General features: G+C 28.8%; 1 protein-coding gene across 1 annotated transcript; it reads left to right on the top strand.

Annotated features, from left to right (window-relative positions):
- The first annotated feature begins 366 nt into the window (after positions 1–366).
- On the top strand, positions 367–17820 carry LOC136973044 (E3 ubiquitin-protein ligase RNF170-like). Its single transcript, XM_067267731.1, has 5 exons — positions 367–586; positions 12791–13017; positions 16350–16423; positions 17038–17160; positions 17243–17820. The coding sequence occupies exons 1-5, from the start codon at positions 471–473 to the stop codon at positions 17519–17521; spliced, it is 819 nt and encodes a 272-aa protein (XP_067123832.1). The 5' UTR covers positions 367–470; the 3' UTR covers positions 17522–17820.
- The last annotated feature ends 1434 nt before the right edge of the window (positions 17821–19254 follow it).

Genomic DNA, 19254 nt, shown 5'->3' with positions numbered 1-19254 from the left:
TTATTATATCACCTGTAATAATTTCTGTTTACAAGTTACTGTTACTGTGCCAATCCTTAAACACCAGTATAAAGTCCTATTAATAAGTAAAGTCCAAGTAGACAATTAACAATAATATTAGAATTAAAGGACAGTAAGCCTTTTACAATTGCTTGATATAGAGATAATTGACGTTTTAGTTCGGTAATCCAAATTTTGGAGAAATCTTGTAAATGGATAAAATGAATTTCAAAAATGTGGTGTGAATGTGGACATATGTATATGTAAAAATTATTTGATCGAAATAATTTAATTAAATGTTATACAAGTAACTGTTACTACTTTGTAGATGTTAGCTTATCTTTTTAATTTAAAAAAAAAAAGAAATTAACACGAGGGGGCGTTGAGTGTATCGGGTTTCCCACACGTGTAATAAAGTATTATAGATATTAACAATTGTAAAAATCTCAAACACAATATGTAAATAGGATATGCTGTGGAATGAGTATCAGTTGGTAGAAGGAGTGGGAAATGAAGTCTTTTTAGCAACTGCTGGTTTTATTCTCGTTGTCACGTTTATAATAGGAGTAGGCCTAACTCACTGGAGGTATGTTCTAATCGTTCTTTTAAAAGTAATGATAAGGTTATCGAAGTCTTGTGATTAATATTTTACAGTTTTTACATTAAAATCATAAAATTTACCACGTAAATGCTTTTATCGACTCGATGTGAATTTTAAATAAAGTCTTAAAAGATTATAGTTAGTAATTTAATGAGGAAATATAAACAAAATTCTATTTAAGAGTAATTATTCCCGACAACAAAGCTAGCTACAGAAATATTATCTATGGTTGCAACATATCTTTCTCCAAAATATGCATTATAAAAGTGAAAATTGATAATCTCTGAAAAATGTTGGTAATAAAAGTAAATTATTCTGTTTTAAAGTATCAAACATTGCAGACTCTATTACTATACTGATTTAATGTACTGATAAATACAACTACACACCTATAACCAGCAAAAAAATATACTTTAATGAAAACAAACGTTTTCCTTTTTTTTAAGATGTTATCAAATGTATGTTCAAAAAATAGAACATATATTAAAACTTTCAACTGTCATAAATGTGTTCAATGCAGAAGTAGCACAGAGGAGAATTAAATAAAGTTACAACACACAACAGTCATTAAAATATAAAAGATATTAAGATGATTGACACTAGTTCTTATAGTGCTTTCCATGCCACTGAAATAGCGTCCGTTAATTATAATTAATGCCCGTTTTTACACTAGTGGAGTCTCAGTCTGTCTAATCAGGAGGAACAAAATTCCCTTGTGGTCAAAACAAAATCAATATGCCCTTTGTCATGCTCCTGTCTTGGAGATTGTGGTCTCACCCATGCTTTGTTGCTATATGTTTCTTGAAGCATTTCATGAATCTGTGGCAATTTCCCTAGTTCAACACTAAATATGAAAACTGAGCAGAGCTAAATTGAACATTTTGCTCTGCTCAGTTTTCATATTTATTCTTAAATTACAGCACAACACTGACACAATGTTACAAAACTGTGCGTAACAAGCAGTTTGGTTTGGAAAACTCAATTCCAGTGCTTTGCCGACTGATAGTTAAATACATAATGCAGCAACTCTTTGTGGCAAAAAGACTAATTCACACTGTTGCTGAACAGTGGGAACTTGCTGTTTCTTTTTGTTTACACTATGTACAATATAATTAATTGAAAATTAAATATATGCATAGTGGGTTAGGAAAAATAATAAATTAGAAAAAAATCTGCTAACCAGTTGTTATTGGTTGGCCAACTTATGATCCACAACACATATAGACTGTTTATTTTACACATGACCATTTGTAAAATAGGAGTGACTTTTTTCAGATACAGAAGGGAATATTGTAGAACAGGGTGCATGCCCAAAGTGAGAAGTTGGAGAAATAATCTGGCACATAACATATCATACAATTTCTGTTATCATCTGTCTCTTTCAATCATTCTTTTGGTTTATCACCTGATCATCCATTTTTCAATCAGCTTTTTTCACATTTCAAATTAACGCATATTTATTTAATTTCTTTAAATATCATTATTTGAAGTTTAAAATTTTGGCGCACAAACATCTTTAAAGTTAAGCATTTTTACTATATGGCACGGTGACTAGAAATAGTTTACCATCCTGAATGGACTGTTTTCAGAAGAAAAAAAATACTTTTAAGTGTTATGTTGTTGCATCAATCAAACTTTTGTACATTATTGCTTTTATACAGTGCTGAAGAAAGCAAATGTATGGACATAAACCATTTTTTTTGAAGAACTGTGTGTATCTGCTGATGACACAATTCATAGTCTTCTTGCATTTCGTGTACTTGCATGGGGATGAATGTGAAAGACTGTTAACTTGTCTGAATCAGCCTTCCTGTGTAACACGCTAATGTAAGGATGTGTGGCTTTGTTGTAGCCACCCGATATCTAATTTGTCAGGTAACTGAACCTACAAAGGGTCTGCGGGTATAAACCATGTTTGATGGGGATGTGTGGGTGTAAAGGTGTTTCGAGTCTAAACACCTTTACAAATTTTTCCATTTATTGTTACAAAAGAGTAATTGCTTATGTTATTAAGTTAATTGTTCAGCTCCTGCCACTTGTCCCATGAAGACAGTTTTTGTCTTGAGATCAACAGTTTATAAGTTCACTGCGAGGTTTGGTCAGTGCTGGACCCAGAATGATGTGGCTATGAGATGGATGAAGGGGGTCACTTAATTCTTGAATCCTCGATGATACGTGATTTGGGAAGAAGAGCAGTTTTTGGGATAAAAGGATTTTTATCCCAAAAACTTGTCGGAGAAGCATGCTTTGGCCTTTGAGATGCAGATTTATATAAACTTTAACCAAGGACCGACAAATTTAATTGGTCCCTTATTCTCCAGGTAGAATGAGACCAGATCAGCCAACGCATGTGAGAGGTCAAATCTCAATGTTAACCTGACAATGTATCTTGATCTCACATGACGGGATGTTTAAACAAACCTTGGAACTTTTGCTCATATTTCCAAAAGTTTTGTTTTCTTTCTTGTCAAAAATTTCTACAAGAAGTCTTGCGATAATTATTTATTGATCAAAATGTTTTATAGTTCTCTGAATTTGCTGTAATTTCATCCTATTTATGAGAATCCAAGCCAAAGTTCATCTTTCCAGTTTGACATGTGAACTCAGGTCGTCTGACATTTACATCTATTATTTTTTTTTCTTTGCATTGTATTTATCTGATGAAATTCCTTTCTGAAGTGGAAAGCTTCTAAATAAAATTTTAGTGAGAGATTTAGACTTTATCTGGAATTTCACACTAATTTCCTGAGTGTACTATAGATTGCTCCCTATGGAATTTCGGGACTTTCAGTATATATTTGAACTTGGGACAGAGACAAGTTCAACAATATCCTACTTTTGGACTGGAGACCAAAAATAAGAAAGTTATGATATTTATGATTTCTTGCCTTTCACAATGTATTCTATGCCATTTTAGAGTTTTCCACTATCCACTAGGTGGCATTCGACTGTTCGAGGTCTCAACGGACTCCTCCCGGAGGAGAGCCACTGGCAGGCTGCTGAGTGTAGTTATTGATTCACGTTAGTACTTGAACAAAAAAGGAAATGTATACTGAATTACAAGCAGCACCATCTAGTGGAAAACTCTAAAATGGTGTAGAATGCATTATGAAAGGCAAGAAATCGTAAATATGATAACTTTCTTATTCTTGGTCTCCGATCCAAAAGAAGGGTATCATTGAACTTGTTTTGGTCCCGAGTTCAAATATATACTCAGTCTCAAAATTCCATAGGGTGCAATCTATAGTATCCCCAATTTCCCTTAATTAGTTAACTGCATGTAGTACTTTGCTAGGAGTCACTTCTCTGACTAGGAAAACATTGTCAAAATCTACATGCAGTTTCACTCACATTTTCTGTACATTATCATCTCAAGCAATTTCTCTCTAGGGTACCTAGGCATTGTTATTTAACCAATCTTCTTTACAACAACTTCTCGTAAGAATAATAACTTTCAAGAATTGTAAAGAAGATTAATCAACAGTTGTTGATTAATCTTCTTTACAAAGAAAGTGTGCAAAGATCGTATAAATGAGATTCATTCAAGTTTTACAAGGTGAAAGCATTTAATTTAATTTGTATTTTCCTCTTTTCTTCAGTTTCTTAGCTATTAGCCTAGAATGTATTTTAAGAGACAACCTATATAAAGAAGAACAAGACACTTAATTAATTAATGCACTTTTAACAGTGAAAGTTTAAAAAATGCTAACATTTTTAACCTGGTTAATGGGCAATTTTCAAATGTGGAAAGTTAGAAATGAAAGATTTCACTTTCAGCTGTGCCCATGCCTGAAGATAGCCAATTAAAGAATATTAATGTCTTTGACCATTGTTAAAGGGGCATTGATATTGCAAGCAAATAATGATTACACTGTTATGCAAAAAAAATTATTTTCATTCCCATCAAAGATTTTCATTGTTTTTTTTTAATAGTTTTAATGGTGCTGAATCTGACAACAGAATTGGCCTAACATCAAATTCTTTTGACAGAATGAGGTTTTCGAAGGAAAACATTTTCTGCTTGAAATATTGTATTTATTGACTATACACATTGCTAATTAAATAATTTTATTTTAATTACTCTTTTTTCATAATTCTATACATTTAAAAACTGAAATACTTAGACATGTTTTCTTCCTTGTGGGAAACTTCAGAAAGAATATACAATAAAGTCCAGAAGTAATCAATTAACATGTTCTTGTTCCACCTTCCACTATAATGCTTTTCCATTTGAGAAAGAGTCTAGTGGAACCTTTTTCCATGTTCATCAAAACAGCTCCTAGGTTGGTGAGGAAAAAATCTAAACAGGAATGTGGGAAATGCATCTTAAATGATATATTGCAACCCATGTTTAGTAGGATGTTACCAACTTCTGCGCAATTTCTTCATAGTTAGCTCATACATTCCCCAAAAAATTCTTGCTTGTGTTTTCAAATGCATTCCAAGCTGTCCTTTCTGGGTTAAGTTTTTTCCTTGAAACTAAGATCCTTGAAAAGCTGTCATACTTGGGAACCAACAAAAATTCCTTCCTGTCTACTTTCACATTGCTTAGACAAGAAAACTTTTGCTTCGGGTAAGCAAAGCTTTCTATTCTGTCCATACCCAAGGACTATATACTACAAGGATAGCCAGATCCTGTATATTCATTAACCTTGGATTCATGTGACATTGTTGGGAGGCCTATACTTCAACCTGACAGATGCTTTCAAATAACAAAACACTAAAATCATTTATTAATTAATTACTAGATTACTATAGAATTTTCAGATTTAATAAGTGTACATAAATAAATTTACAAGTCTTTTGTCTAATATGTATTTAATAAATTAACAAGCTATATTTTTTATTATGTGGTTATCTTAAATTTTTTTTAATTAAGTTTTTTTTGACAATCACCATTTTCAGAAGACATTCCTTTCAAAATTTTACATTTTTCTTGTATTATAGTTCTTAATTTACAAAAATCTTTTATTAAAGAAGGCCAAACTCTATTCACCATATATTTCAAAATATTTATTCCATTCTATAATTTTTGCTAGCCACTCGTCAATAGATTTAATAAGCTCTTCATAAGATAAATGCTGCACCCATGATGGAATGCTATAGTTATTGTGATTTTTAATTTTGCTAGTGGAATTACCCAATTCCATAGTTTTTCTTTATATTTATAGGCAAGATATCCAGCTATATATTTTTCTTTTTTTGATAGTAATGAAATTTTATATTTTGTAAAGACCTGTGTCAACAAATCTGTAATTATCTGGTTTGATTTTTGTAGATTTGGATGACAGATATTTCTTCTTTTGTAATATTGTAAAAAATCATTTGCTACTGTTGTTCTTTTCTTATAATCTTCTTTCAATTTTTCATATTCTGATTTTAAAACATTATATTCTTATAACAGCTTCTTATATTTAATTTTGTAATGGTATTCATTTTCAAGATTGTTACTATTGTCATTATTATTTGTTAAAGATCATTAACTTCTTTCTTGTTCTGTAACTGTTGGGTTCATTCTATCTGGTAAATTTAATATAGGGATATCTTTTTTTTCAGAATATTTCTAACTGGTAAACCTGAAATAGAAAATATTCTACAATTTTATACTAAAACAAGTAAATTAAACATTCACATTCAAAAACAAGTAACATATATGAATGTACTGTACTTATGACTTACCTAACAATTCATTTTGTAAATCTCTTTCATAGTCACTTTGAACAAAATGAACAGAACATACCCTACTTGTTCTGGATTAAATTTAACATTCCTTTTAAAACAATTGATCCATTCAGACCTAATACTTTTAAAAATTAAGTTTTTTTGTCTAGGAAACACAAAATGTTACACTTTCTTTTTTAACTTTTATTGCAACAAGGTTGTTATTGCAACCGTACACAGCACACCTTGTACCTGGCATTTTGTTTTTCATCTAACATAAAAATATTGCTTTAAATCTTTTCTGATTTGTATTTAAGTCATCTTACTTTATAAGCAACTTAGTCAAATAAACTATTACAGAAATATTAAAATAAATCACTTCGTTAATCACAAAATTGGATGAATATTAAACTGAAAACTAAACATGTGCACAAGCTGCTATACATAAACAAAGCGGTCAGGTCTCATGCTGACGTCACTAACTTCACATTCTGGCTAACATTATGGAATAGGGATCTGGTTATCCTTGCAGTACATAGTCCTTGGTCCATACATTTCACAAAGTTTCATATCAAACCAAGTTTGGTATGAAGGGAGGTAAGATTTTAATTTTCTCCACCAGAGTAGGAAAAGCAATATTCTTCTGACCTTGATATTTGCTGCACAATTGAGCCACTTTTTTTACCAAGCAGTGACTGGTTTTTGTTTGACTGTCCCATCCACATAAAAAAACAGCAGAATTTAGTGTATTCTCCTTATATTTTATTCAAACAACAGTAACAGAAAGTTTGTCTAAATAAGACATTTTTTGCAGAAATGTGATATTTAAAACAAAAAAAAAACTGTGGGTAACAGAAGTTTTTTGACTTCAGATTCATATACAGTAGAGAGTCGTTTATCCGAACACCGGTTATCTGAACGCTTTCCAGTCGGACTGTGTCATGCTGAATCGAACTTTTTTGATACTAGATTTACTTCTAAAGTATAATTTTTATGTTTTTATATTTTTCAATATATTTATTTTGTTTGTACAAAATAAAGAAATAATTTTTAACAATACAATAGCCTCGATTATTATTATAAAAATTTTCATTTGGCTTAAAATCGCCGAAAATTCAAAACGAAGCAACACGCAACGGAGAAAAATTTCAACATCAGACAGGTTAATATATTTTTTCGTACATAATCGGTTATCCAAAAAATTAGTTATCCGAACAACCCCAGTTCCCAATTGATTTCAGATAAATGACTCTCTACTGTACTATTATTGAGCTGCAATTTGAAAAAAATTGTAGACCTATAAATTCCCACTGTTGTCTGTCCATCTGTATGTCTTTCCTTAATCTTGAGAATGGAGTTAGATAGATAAAAGACAAGACCAGGTATGGCAACCTTAGGGGCAGGAGACCCTGATTAACTATATATGAACTTTCAATGCAAACCAGAAGTCATTATTTCAATTCAAAATTTTCCCCTGTAAGCAGTTAATAGATGATCTGCACAACTCTCTTGTTAAAGGAAAAGTATGATGTACAGGGGCAAGCCACTACTACTTTGAGGTTGAGTGAATATATTTTAAATTAAATAAATTAAAAATATGATTGTCACAATGCCAGGCAGCAATTTTTAATGTCACAATAAATAATTGCTTGTTTGTATTTTAACCTTTTGTTCAGGGAAGGTATCAATTGTCTCATGACAATTCCTTAAAAAAACAAAAAATTAAAAAATCCCATTTTTTTTTAATGAAAGGATTTTGATGCAGAACAGTATCATTAGTCTTAACCAATGCTTTAAATATTAAAATATAATTTCATCAGCCATATTTTGAGGCTTATAGATAGCATAAAAAGACAGCTTAAAAATGCCAATCTAAAGATAATAACTTAACTGAAATTCTGAGCAATTAGAATAAGGAAAGTTTTGTGTGTGTATAAGTTTTAATCTATACATTTTGGAACATGATAATTCTGATTACATCTGATTATAATAAGCAGCTTCAACTGTATAAAATGTTACCAGAGCACATGTTAGCCTAAAAATTTTGTGAGTCATAGTGACTTGTTAGGTTTGTAAATGTGAGTCAACTTAAGTAATCCACAAGTCACATCAGTCAGTTAAAAAAAATACATGTATTATGTACTTTGTACATTACAAATTGAAATATATTGCAGATATTACAACTGTTAAGAAATACGGCACTTACGTTCTTATAAATAAGACTCAGGGCAGCCAGATTTTTTTTCATTGTTTCACATCCAAAATTGTTTTCTTTCAAGGCCCATTTTGCACTAAATTTTCGAAAATTTTTAACTAAATTCTTTTATTTATATGTTAATGTTTGCAATTTTAGCCATTTCTTTTCAGAAAAGTAAAAATTTGTCCAGAATTCACCCACAATTGCTCTGGATGTAAAAAAAAAAAAAATAGTGTATGCCCAAGTTTGTCATTTTTTGCCTACAGTGTAGAAATCTAGGAATCTATATGCCCATCTGGCAACTTGATAAAACTGGTATCCTCAACCTGCCTGCCTGCCTGTCAACGAGGTTAGGATTTTGCATAGGATTTTGCATTTTAGGATAGTCAGTCTGCTAAACTTATACTCTTTCAAGTCATACACATCTTACTTAACCTTTACTCAATGGAGGGTAATCCAACTTTGATTAGATTGTTGGCTACTACATCATACAGTATTTGCATTCTGAATCCCATACTCTCATGAACTAGACACAGTGTACTGATAGTTGCAACATTAAATTTCAATGAGTCTGAAACTGACTCACCAGTGGAAATATTAAATTTGATGCAAAAATGCAAGTAAATGAAAACTCTGATTTCATTCTGTAGCAGATACAAGCATAATTATTGAATTTTTGTTTTTTTTTCAGTCTAAGTTGAATATTATGATTATGATTAAAGATTATGGCATATTAATTATAATCAATTTCTAAATCATTTATGCCTATAGATTAGTATTATGTATTGTAGTTACTGTCAGAAACATGATATAAGATAAATTTATTAAATGTACTACAAATTTTATTGATGAATGATGTTGCTAGTTAATAAATCTTATTAAAAAAATTTTTTAAGGAATGTGTCATGATAGTAGTAGTGTATTTCTACATGGAATTTTGAACCATGCTATCTCATGACATCTTTATTGTAAAGGCAACATTACTTATCACCAATGACATATATATTAGTATAGTTTAGCATGTTCATCTAAAAAATTCATAAAAATATTTATTTTAATGTTTTTAAGTTTGAATTTATGAAATTTTTATATAAAACCTTAGCTGTGATTTTAAATTCTCATATATAATTAACTTTTAAAAATTTCTAATATTAATGAACAAATAATGTTCTATATAAAAGAGCAATTTCTCATCATTATAAAAATAACATTTAAAGTTTACACCTTATAACAAACAATATAGTGATGTTTATTGCTGGAAAAGGTGTGGGAGGTGTGGTTTACTCTAACTTCCAAAGTATTTACTATATAGCAATGGCCATTGCTATTGGTATAAAGTATTTAAAAGAACTGAAATATTGAAAATTTGTATTTGTAATGTGTTATATTGAAGACGGGAGAAATATCTCTGAAACATTTCTGAAGCATTATAGTTTTTGTGACACCTTGATTAAATTTGGTTAAGGTAATACAGATATAGAGTCATTGTTTATTAGTTATCTTGAAAAGTATTAAATTTTAAAAAGTTATCAGCCATAAAAAACATAATTTTATATATAAATTATGATCATTAATTGAATTTTATCTTAAAATTTTAACTGCATTTTAAATGAAAATTTTTAGCTTAAATTATAAATGACCAATGTTTTAATTATATGCAGTAAACTCAACTAAGAAGTTCCTGTATTAGAAACTTTCCTGTTTAAGAAGTTTAATTTCAAAAGTCCAAATTTTTTCCCCCTAAAAGGTGTATACATTTTTCCATATAAAATGTTCCCTTTTAAGAAAATTTCTGCTTAAGTAAGCAGAAATCCTTTTCCAAGAACAGAAAATGGATTTTCAACTGCATCTTATCAAAAATTGTATACATTTAATTGCATATGGAAAAAGAAAAAAAATTACATTAGAAAATGCACAGAATTTCATGTCATTGTATATTACTTTGAACGTGGATTTTACAATTTTCTTATCCAGTTGTCTGGCAACAATTCTTGCAACAAATAGCAAGTTCTGATAAGCACTTGCTATTGGTGATACTTTTTCAAGTCTTTCTGTCCTGTAGGCAAGGCACTAAGAGGGCCTGTTAATCAAGCCCATTAGGGATTTAGCAAGCCCACAGTGAAGTGGCCATGTGGTGAGGGATGAGGTTCAACATACCTAGGATAGACTATCCACTTGAAAATTTCTGGGATTTTTTTGACTCATCTGGTTTATTCCTGGGTTCTGAGAGGAGTAGCTCTGGTAACACCTTAACTGTTCAGTTACAGCTGTGGATAAGACTGTCTTCAACAAATTTTAGAATCATATGTGAGATCTGTAGTACTACTAATTTCAGAAGCCCATTTTTGATGTATTGTTTTATTGTACTATTCAATGTGAGTATCCAATAGCTGAATGTGTTGAAAATTTGTGATTATTTTGAATTTAAATTGTTTAGCAATTTGGTTCTTTTCTAATTCAAACATAGTTTGAAACAGTGGTTCTTACTCAGAAGTATAAGTGTCAGATCTGAAGATGAGACATTATCTGTCTTGAAAAAATGTTTAATCTATGATATATTAAAAATGGGTTTCTTAAAACAAATACTGTTAAAGATTTAAAAAATAAATATATAGAGCCACTCATTAGCAAGAATCTGTAGTCTTGACATGAGAATCATAAAACACAATTTTTTTTTATAACGATGGATTAAGTAGGCAATAATGGACAAATATCTAAATAAATAGATAGTGTAAGATTAATTCACTATAATGTAATATAATTATTTAGATGTATGTGACCCAGCAGAATGATCAGACAAATATAGAAATGCTAAAATATTAAGGAGACTAAATATTTAGTTTCCTTAATATTTTAGCATTAAGATTAAATGGTTTTTTTTAAACATTTTGCCTCATCATCAGATCATAACTGTAATTTAAATAAAGAACAATGTTTCAAAATTTATGTTGTAAAATAAAATTGATAGACAGTATAAGTATAACATCTGAATAGCAGACACCATCGGGACCAAGAAGTTTGTCTGCTATTTGGAGGTATATGCTGGCGGCCATACTGTATTTTAATGGTATTTTAAAGTGGTCATCATATAGTGAAGAATACAATAGATTATGTAAACATCAAATATTATGCATTAGGAATGTGAAAATGCCAAAAAGTATACATAGCATATAATTAAATGGAACATAAAAATTACAACAAAACATAAACATTGATTAATTATTAATTCATCAAAAAACAACATGGGCAGAAGAATGACAAAGAAAAATGAAACTTATTATGAATGGAAGAATGGACGAAGGTCGGTTTAGGCAGAGTTTGAATGTCAATTTACAAAGGCGATTTGCTAGCCACTTCCAGGAGTAGGAAATGTGTTTAATATTCTTGCATTTATAATATCATTTATGATCGAAGCGAATAATTAATAAAATCGATATAGTGATTTGTCTACTTCGTAGTTATCAAGAAGGTGTAATTTTTAAAACATTTTTGCTTTTTTCAATAAATGATATATCAAAAATTACTTTAACCACCACAAAGCTGTTAAGATCATAAATGCAAGAAAACTAAATATATTTTTACACTTTAAAGTGGTTGGCAAATTGCCTTTGTAACATGATCTTTGAACTTTTACCAAATAAAAGCTGTGGTTTAATTTTAAAACTTTCTTTTTCATTACTACTATGCTATGGTTCTTGTCGAATGAATGAATAACTTGGAAACTCAGTTAAGTTTATGGTTTCTTGGTACCATAAGCTTAATTCTAATAATAAGACAGAAGTTTAATAACACTAATATGTATGACAAGAAATGATGATTGACAACTTAACCAGATTAGTCTTCTCTAACAGATAAAGAATATTGTTTGACTTTTTACAACCTGTCCTCCTCCTCTATTCCCATTTTAAGTCAGTCTTTATTTGACACCTACAGTCAAAATTCATCCTCTGAAAGAGTATTTGAAATTAATCTTAGTTTTAGTTTTAAAATATTTCATACATAATTAATTCTTTCAGAATATTGATGGGACTTTGTGTTTTCGTAAGATAGGTTATGGATGATTCACTATTTAGAAGTGAATGTAATAGATGTGCTCTATATGAAGGGTCTGGGGATTGTAAAAATATTCATTAAATAGAGATGCTGCTATTCGGGAGTGTCCATTAATATTTTAGCATTTCTGTATTTATCTGATAAATATTTTATTTATTAGAAACTATTCAATTATTAATGATTTAATTGATCAGAAATTTATCATTTATATTTATAATCTATAGCTACATGTGTTTAATAATTTCATTTTATAAATATGGATTTCTTATTCTCTGTAGATGGCAACAGTATCATCCTATAACAATTCATCAACAGAGTCAAGATACTGTGGATACAACAAGACGTCACTTAGTACATTTTAGCAATCGATTAGTTAGTGATGCCTCAGTTCCTGGTGTAGAAAACATGGCAAATCCTCAACACTTTGGTGCTGATAATCAATGTCCTATTTGCTTAAACGAACCACGATTCCCAATAGAAACAAACTGTGGTCATTTATTTTGTGGTAATTTATAAATTATTTTAATTCTATTAAGTTATGAATACAATAAAACACATATTAAAAATATATGATTTTCATAACAGTTGCACATAAATATCTATAATATTATAGAAAGTATTAAATGTTTATGATGTTTGTTATATTATAATAAAATATGAGCAAGGAGTTATTTTTTTGTAATCAATTTTATTTTGGTTAAAAGATTACAAATGAATTACAATAAATATATCAAATAAAAATATTATTTAAATGTATGAAGTATTTTATGGTGATTTACAGAAACAACATTCTATTTGTAATAAATACATTTAAAATTTTATACTGCAATTATGAAGTATTTGAATAATGGATATTGTTATTTTGAGATATAACATTCAAAAATTTGAAGTAAATATCAAAACAGAGTGAAATATCAAAACAGAGTGAATTACTCTACAATTATTTCTTTTAAGTTTAGGAAAAAAGCAAAAAGAAACAAAAGCAGTTTTCTTTGGAAGAGGAGAAAACAATGATGTGAAAAAAAGAAATTAAACAAAAAGATTTGCCTTTTTTCAATAAAATACTGTATTGTAACACAGTATTCTGGAATACTGTGTACAATACAGTATTTTATTGAAAAAACTTTGCAAACAAACAATTAAACAATGCAAACAACAATGCAAACAAAAATTACAGATTTATTTTAGCAGAAAATAATTGCTTCAGGCAACAATAACAACAATTAAGGAGTCAGAATTTCAACTAATTGTTACTACTATATTGCAGTTTTAGATATTTACTCATAATATTTTTGATAACTTAAATTTTTATTCTGTATTTAATACAACTTATGTTCTGAAAATAAAATTTGCTTTCATATAAATAGTAATAGAAAAACAGCTTTTTAAAATACAATTTGCTTCAAAATGTAAGCTTTTTTTCTTCTTTTATTGTGAATAATTTTTTATCCTTTCATTTTTCACTGTAATGAAAATATTTCAACAGTTTCCACAATCTAGTTACATTAACATTTCATTGTGTGTGAAATTATGCAGAACATTAAAATTTTAACAAAGAGAATAGATTGACATTAAAATATGTAGATTAGTGATATTTAGTGAAACTGAGGACTGATCATATAATAAATATGAGAAAATCTATGATCTAAAATTGTTTGTGTTACAAATAAAATCTTGATTAAATTGAGGATTTTATCATGCATTGGGTATTTATTTTGTAAAGTTTAGTTCAGTGTTTCCCAACCTTTTTTGTGTTATGTCCCACCTAAGCCTTTCTAAAATTCTTATGCCCCCCTAACATATATGTTGAACTCTTTTGGAAGGTCTATCGTTGTTGTGTTCGTTGAAGTTTTTCTTGCACTTAATTGCCAAACTGTTTCATTGTAACCACAATAAAACCCAATCCTTTCATCAAAGTCTCTTGCACTTTCCAGTTGTTGCCAAACGCAACCTGGAACACCACAACTCGCGTCTGTCCACCTCAGGGTCTGGGCAAAGAATGTTTTTTTTCCGCTTTCACTGGCCTCAGGGCTTCGTTCATCTCTTTGTTCTCAGTGGTTCCCACAATTGTTAATCCCACCCCAAGGGAAAAGGGTTATAAAGGAAAGTTCTAGAAGGAAAGGGAAACAAAGAACAAAGAAAACTAAAACTAATTTAAATCAATATTTACAATAAATATGGCGTACAGCGGGGTATACCGTATAGCGAAAATGCCCAGAGTTTAAGTTAATCGTATAGGCTATACAATTAACTCTGGACATTTTTGAATTGCCCCCCTTAACAATCGAATTGCCCCCCTATGGGGCATGGGCCCCACATTGGAAAACACTGGTTTAGTTCATTTTGCAGTTAATAGAAATAATTAATACATAGGGATTAATATTAATATTAATCCCTATGTATTAATATTATCCCTATGTATGATATTTAGTGGCAGTTCAAAACAATTAATTATTCAAACAGGTTATAAATTAGTGTTTTTGTAAAATGACTGTTTCCTCCCATTGTAGCCAGATCTGTCCATTATAGACAATAATAAAAGGTTTACTTGAAAGATCAGAGCCATGGTGCTCACATGTGATGAACTAAACTTTACAGTTCGTTAATGGAAAAGTTTAAATCTTCAGAATGTATTTTTTTTTTTTAAATGCTGGAACAACACAGTCTTGAGGTTTGGATTTAAGAATAAATATCCATTGAATATCCATGAATATGCCTACTCTAAAAGGATTCAGAAATTAAACTATGGAATTATAAGTTGTTTGGACTTAAAGAAAGCAGGTCTGATCTATAATTATTGATATTTGGATTGCCTGATAAAGCACATTTTTGCTTTGTGGAAGCTAATTTCCTAAATACTGAATGTTTGGATTTTAATAAATATATCTATTGACTCCTTAGTTTAAATACCGTAAATCGTTTATAATGTGGTTTCTAGTTTGATTTTTGGCATAACTGAGAAATAGAGTAATTTTTTTAAAATATGTAATAAAAATTTGTTAGAGTGAGAAGTGGAGATTCTGGGATAACTTCATTTCACATTCAGGATAGATAATGTAAAATAAAAGCAAGATCAGAAAAATCTTTCTCAAGAGTTCTGACACCAGTTAGGATAAATTATCTCACATCTAAGTTGTGAGTTAGTTCCTTTCTGAGTGGAAAAAGTAATTTAGAAACTTGATTGGAATTTTAGGAGGGTTGTAATTGAATTGCTAATAATGTGGAATGTGTGAATTATTTTTTGACTGCCATCTCATCTCCTATAATGCTCCATAACTCTGTTGCTCTACTCACTCTCATACTTATGCAAAGCATAATTTCAATCTATATCTATATAGATTGATCATGGGTACTGAACATTACATTATTTTATTAATTACATATTATAACATACAAAACAATGAAGTAAACAACATGGTTCACTATACAACAGTTCAGAAACAAAAATGAATAATTCTGTTACCCAAGGGTTGCATTACATAACATTTTTATAAATACTCCAGCCCCTTGTAACTGATTGAAGCAGTTACCTGCATATCTACCACACACACCTACATTACATAATTTATGGACAGCTCAATATGGAATATACATATATAAGTAGGCATGCCACAAAATATTTATAGTCCTACTAATGTGCAATTTTGTTCACCATTTGAAAAGTTTAGGTACTAATGGCCTAATGATAGGGATCAATGAAACAAATTAATGTGATGATTACTTTTTTCTATGTCTGTGCATGTTTAATTTATTCTGTTTTTATTGTTGTTGAATATATTTATAAATAAAATTAAATAAAAAGAATATTTTATAAGCAATTTTTAAAATTTTTTTTAGCACAATGTGTAGTTCTTTATTGGAGGCATGGAAATTGGAGAGGAGCAGTTCGATGTCCTGTATGCAGACAACAGGTTTTGTTTTTTTTTTTTTTTTTTTTTTTTCTTGTAGATATCAAAATAAGTTTACTTAAAATATTGGTAACTAAAAAGTATCCTAAAATACACTTATAATTAATTTATTTTCAATATAATTAAATTAACAATGACTGAACAATGACTAGTTAATTACAATACACTCAAACCTGTTTTTGTGCGGTCTTTTTTGTGTGATTTTTTTATACGTACAATGTGTTTTGTGCAATTATTTTTGTGCAGTATACCAATTTGATTAAAATTCATATACCGCGCACAAAAAATCACACAAATAAAAAATCGCACAAAAATAGACTGCACAAAAAGAGGTTTGAGTGTATGTTGAATTATGAAAATATATAGTTTTTGGTACGAGTTACAAATATGCTTTAAAAATATATGGTTTACTGAAGATAACAAATAATAAAATTAATGACTTAATAAGAATTTTTAAATTATGTGAAACAAACTTTTATAAGAAATTAATATTTTTTCTTAAAGAAGTTAATTTTATAAATATTGTAAAAGTTTTTATATTATTTAACTACTAACATCTAACGGTAAGATTTCATATTAACGTTTATATGTTAATGTTTTTAATTCCTACATTACAGGTCACAGTTCTTTTACGCTGTTTCAGGGATCAAGAAAATAATTCGTCTGAGCGAGAAGAAAGAAACCAAATTCTTTGGGATGTGAATGATTATAATCGAAGATTCTCAGGAGAACCTAGACCAGTAAATTTATTTACTATAATAATAAAAGTAGCTTTTTTTTTACTTTGAATTTATATAAAATTTTATTTTTATTATCTTATAGTGGCTGGATTATGTTTGGGATCTACCAACTCTGTTACGTCATCTGGGTTCAGAATTTTTTTCAGTGGGTGGATTAATGTACATGTTCCGTCTTAGAATTGTTCTTTGTTTTGTTGCTGCTATCATGTATTTGATCTCACCATTAGATATGATACCAGAAGCTGTGTTTGGCATTTTAGGTCTACTGGATGATTTGTTTGTTGTTCTGCTATTAGCTATATATGTTACAATCATTTACCGTAGGTTTCTGGCAGCACGTTGGCAGGAAGAAAACTCTTGAAAGAAGATAAAATGGTTACGTTTATATATATATACTATTTCTTATGTCCCATTGAAAGAAGAAAAAATATTGCAATATAAATAATTGCATCATAACTGTGATTACATGCAATGTTTTGTACTTTCATCTCTAAATGATATAAAGCCCTCCAAGTTATGATTTGTGATACTCCTTATCATACAGGGAAAATGCTTATATTTCACATATACAGTGGTATAAGAAGCTTTGTAGCCATCTGTATATAAGGTATTAATTTTACTTGACCAATAAACTTTTTTCATGCCTTAACTTCCCATAAACAGATCTGATGACAGTTTTTCATTTATTGGTTTTTCCATAAAATTGAGTGTAATTAGATTTTACATTATAAAATGTATTTAAAATTATAATAGAAATTTCTTATTTAAAACTGGTAAACTGAAAAGGAATCTTATACAGAAGAATGACAGTTTTAATATTTATAGTAAATTTAAATCTAAATGTAAAATGTTCTTAAATGTACAGAAAAATTTGATTTCATTAGTACTTGTGGATTTTTAATTGTTATAAATCTGCAGATTTTTCTCATCAGATCACAATACACTGTCTGTCATCAAAAAACAAGTATATCTTTATTTCATATGAACAGTTGTAATTTTAATAAGTATGTCAATTTACATCATCTGATTTGAAGTAAAATTATTTTAATTGGCTATCTGTTTGCTTGATTTAAGATAAGTAATCGAATGGATACTGATGTTTTGAGTAGAATTATTTAAATTGATTATTTGCTCAATTAGATTTCTCTATACAATAAACATGTTCTTAAGAAAGCTTAATGGCAAATGATTCTTGTATCAATATTTGACAGAAATTTAAGTTTTCTTATCTTGATAAAATGAATGTTGTTAATTTTTATTAAAAAAATTTAGGAAGTTGAATGCAAAAGATACTTGAATCAAAATGAAACAAAATCTTTTGTCTCCATAAAATTATTGTAAGTTAAACACTACATAAAAACTTTTATTGAGAAAATAAATATTTGAGACTAAATCTCATATTTAGATCATTCATTGAAAAGAACAATTTTTAAAAATTCTAAAAACATTTGGCTGATGATGATTGGTTTTGTAAACACTATTTTTTCTATGGACTTTTGTTTTTCAGTTGAGTTAAATAATCTAAGATCAAAGCTAAGTTAATTTATAAAGACTAATGTTGTTTAATTATTTTTAGATAATCATTATGAACCAGAAATAAGAACTAAAAGTTTAAAGCGATGTCATTAATTTTATCAATTTTACAATACAATACACAAGTGATAAACTACTTTTTAGTTCTCTGATAAAATTTTAGTAACTATTCAATAAATTTCCAGATTTTCTTATATACTATAGAATTTTAAAAAAATATAATGTAGATTTTATTAAACAATAATATAATTGAGAACACCTCAAACTTATTTTCCTTCTTATGAAACTTTTTAAAAATACAACATTTAAAATCTTATGAATTCAAACTCTGTTATATTTAAAAATAAATTATTTGTGAATTGTACTTTAAATTTTGTGTTAATGTAATTTTTCTGACTTAATGAGTCTGTAATCAATTATATTATAATTACATAAATATGAAGAATTTCAATTTTTTTTGTTTTACATTATGTTAAAAGTATTCCTTTCTTAAATAAAAATTGTAAGTATTGCCTGTTTCCATTTTTAATCATTATTCAACAAATAAGCAATTACAAATTT

This window comes from Centruroides vittatus, unplaced genomic scaffold (genome assembly GCF_030686945.1).
Source record: "Centruroides vittatus isolate TY-2023 unplaced genomic scaffold, ASM3068694v2 contig_3077, whole genome shotgun sequence".
NCBI lineage: Eukaryota > Metazoa > Arthropoda > Arachnida > Scorpiones > Buthidae > Centruroides > Centruroides vittatus.
The sequence above is the reverse complement of the archived record's forward strand: the minus strand, read 5'-3'. Positions and strand labels throughout refer to the sequence as shown.

Bases quoted from the DNA above. Each gene is read 5' to 3' on its own strand.
- LOC136973044 (XM_067267731.1), top strand. From the start codon at position 471: ATGCTGTGGAATGAGTATCAGTTGGTAGAAGGAGTGGGAAATGAAGTC. The intron at 587-12,790 runs GTATGTTCTAAT...TATTCTCTGTAG, and splicing joins GTAGGCCTAACTCACTGGAG to ATGGCAACAGTATCATCCTA. The intron at 16,424-17,037 runs GTTTTGTTTTTT...CCTACATTACAG, and splicing joins GTCCTGTATGCAGACAACAG to GTCACAGTTCTTTTACGCTG.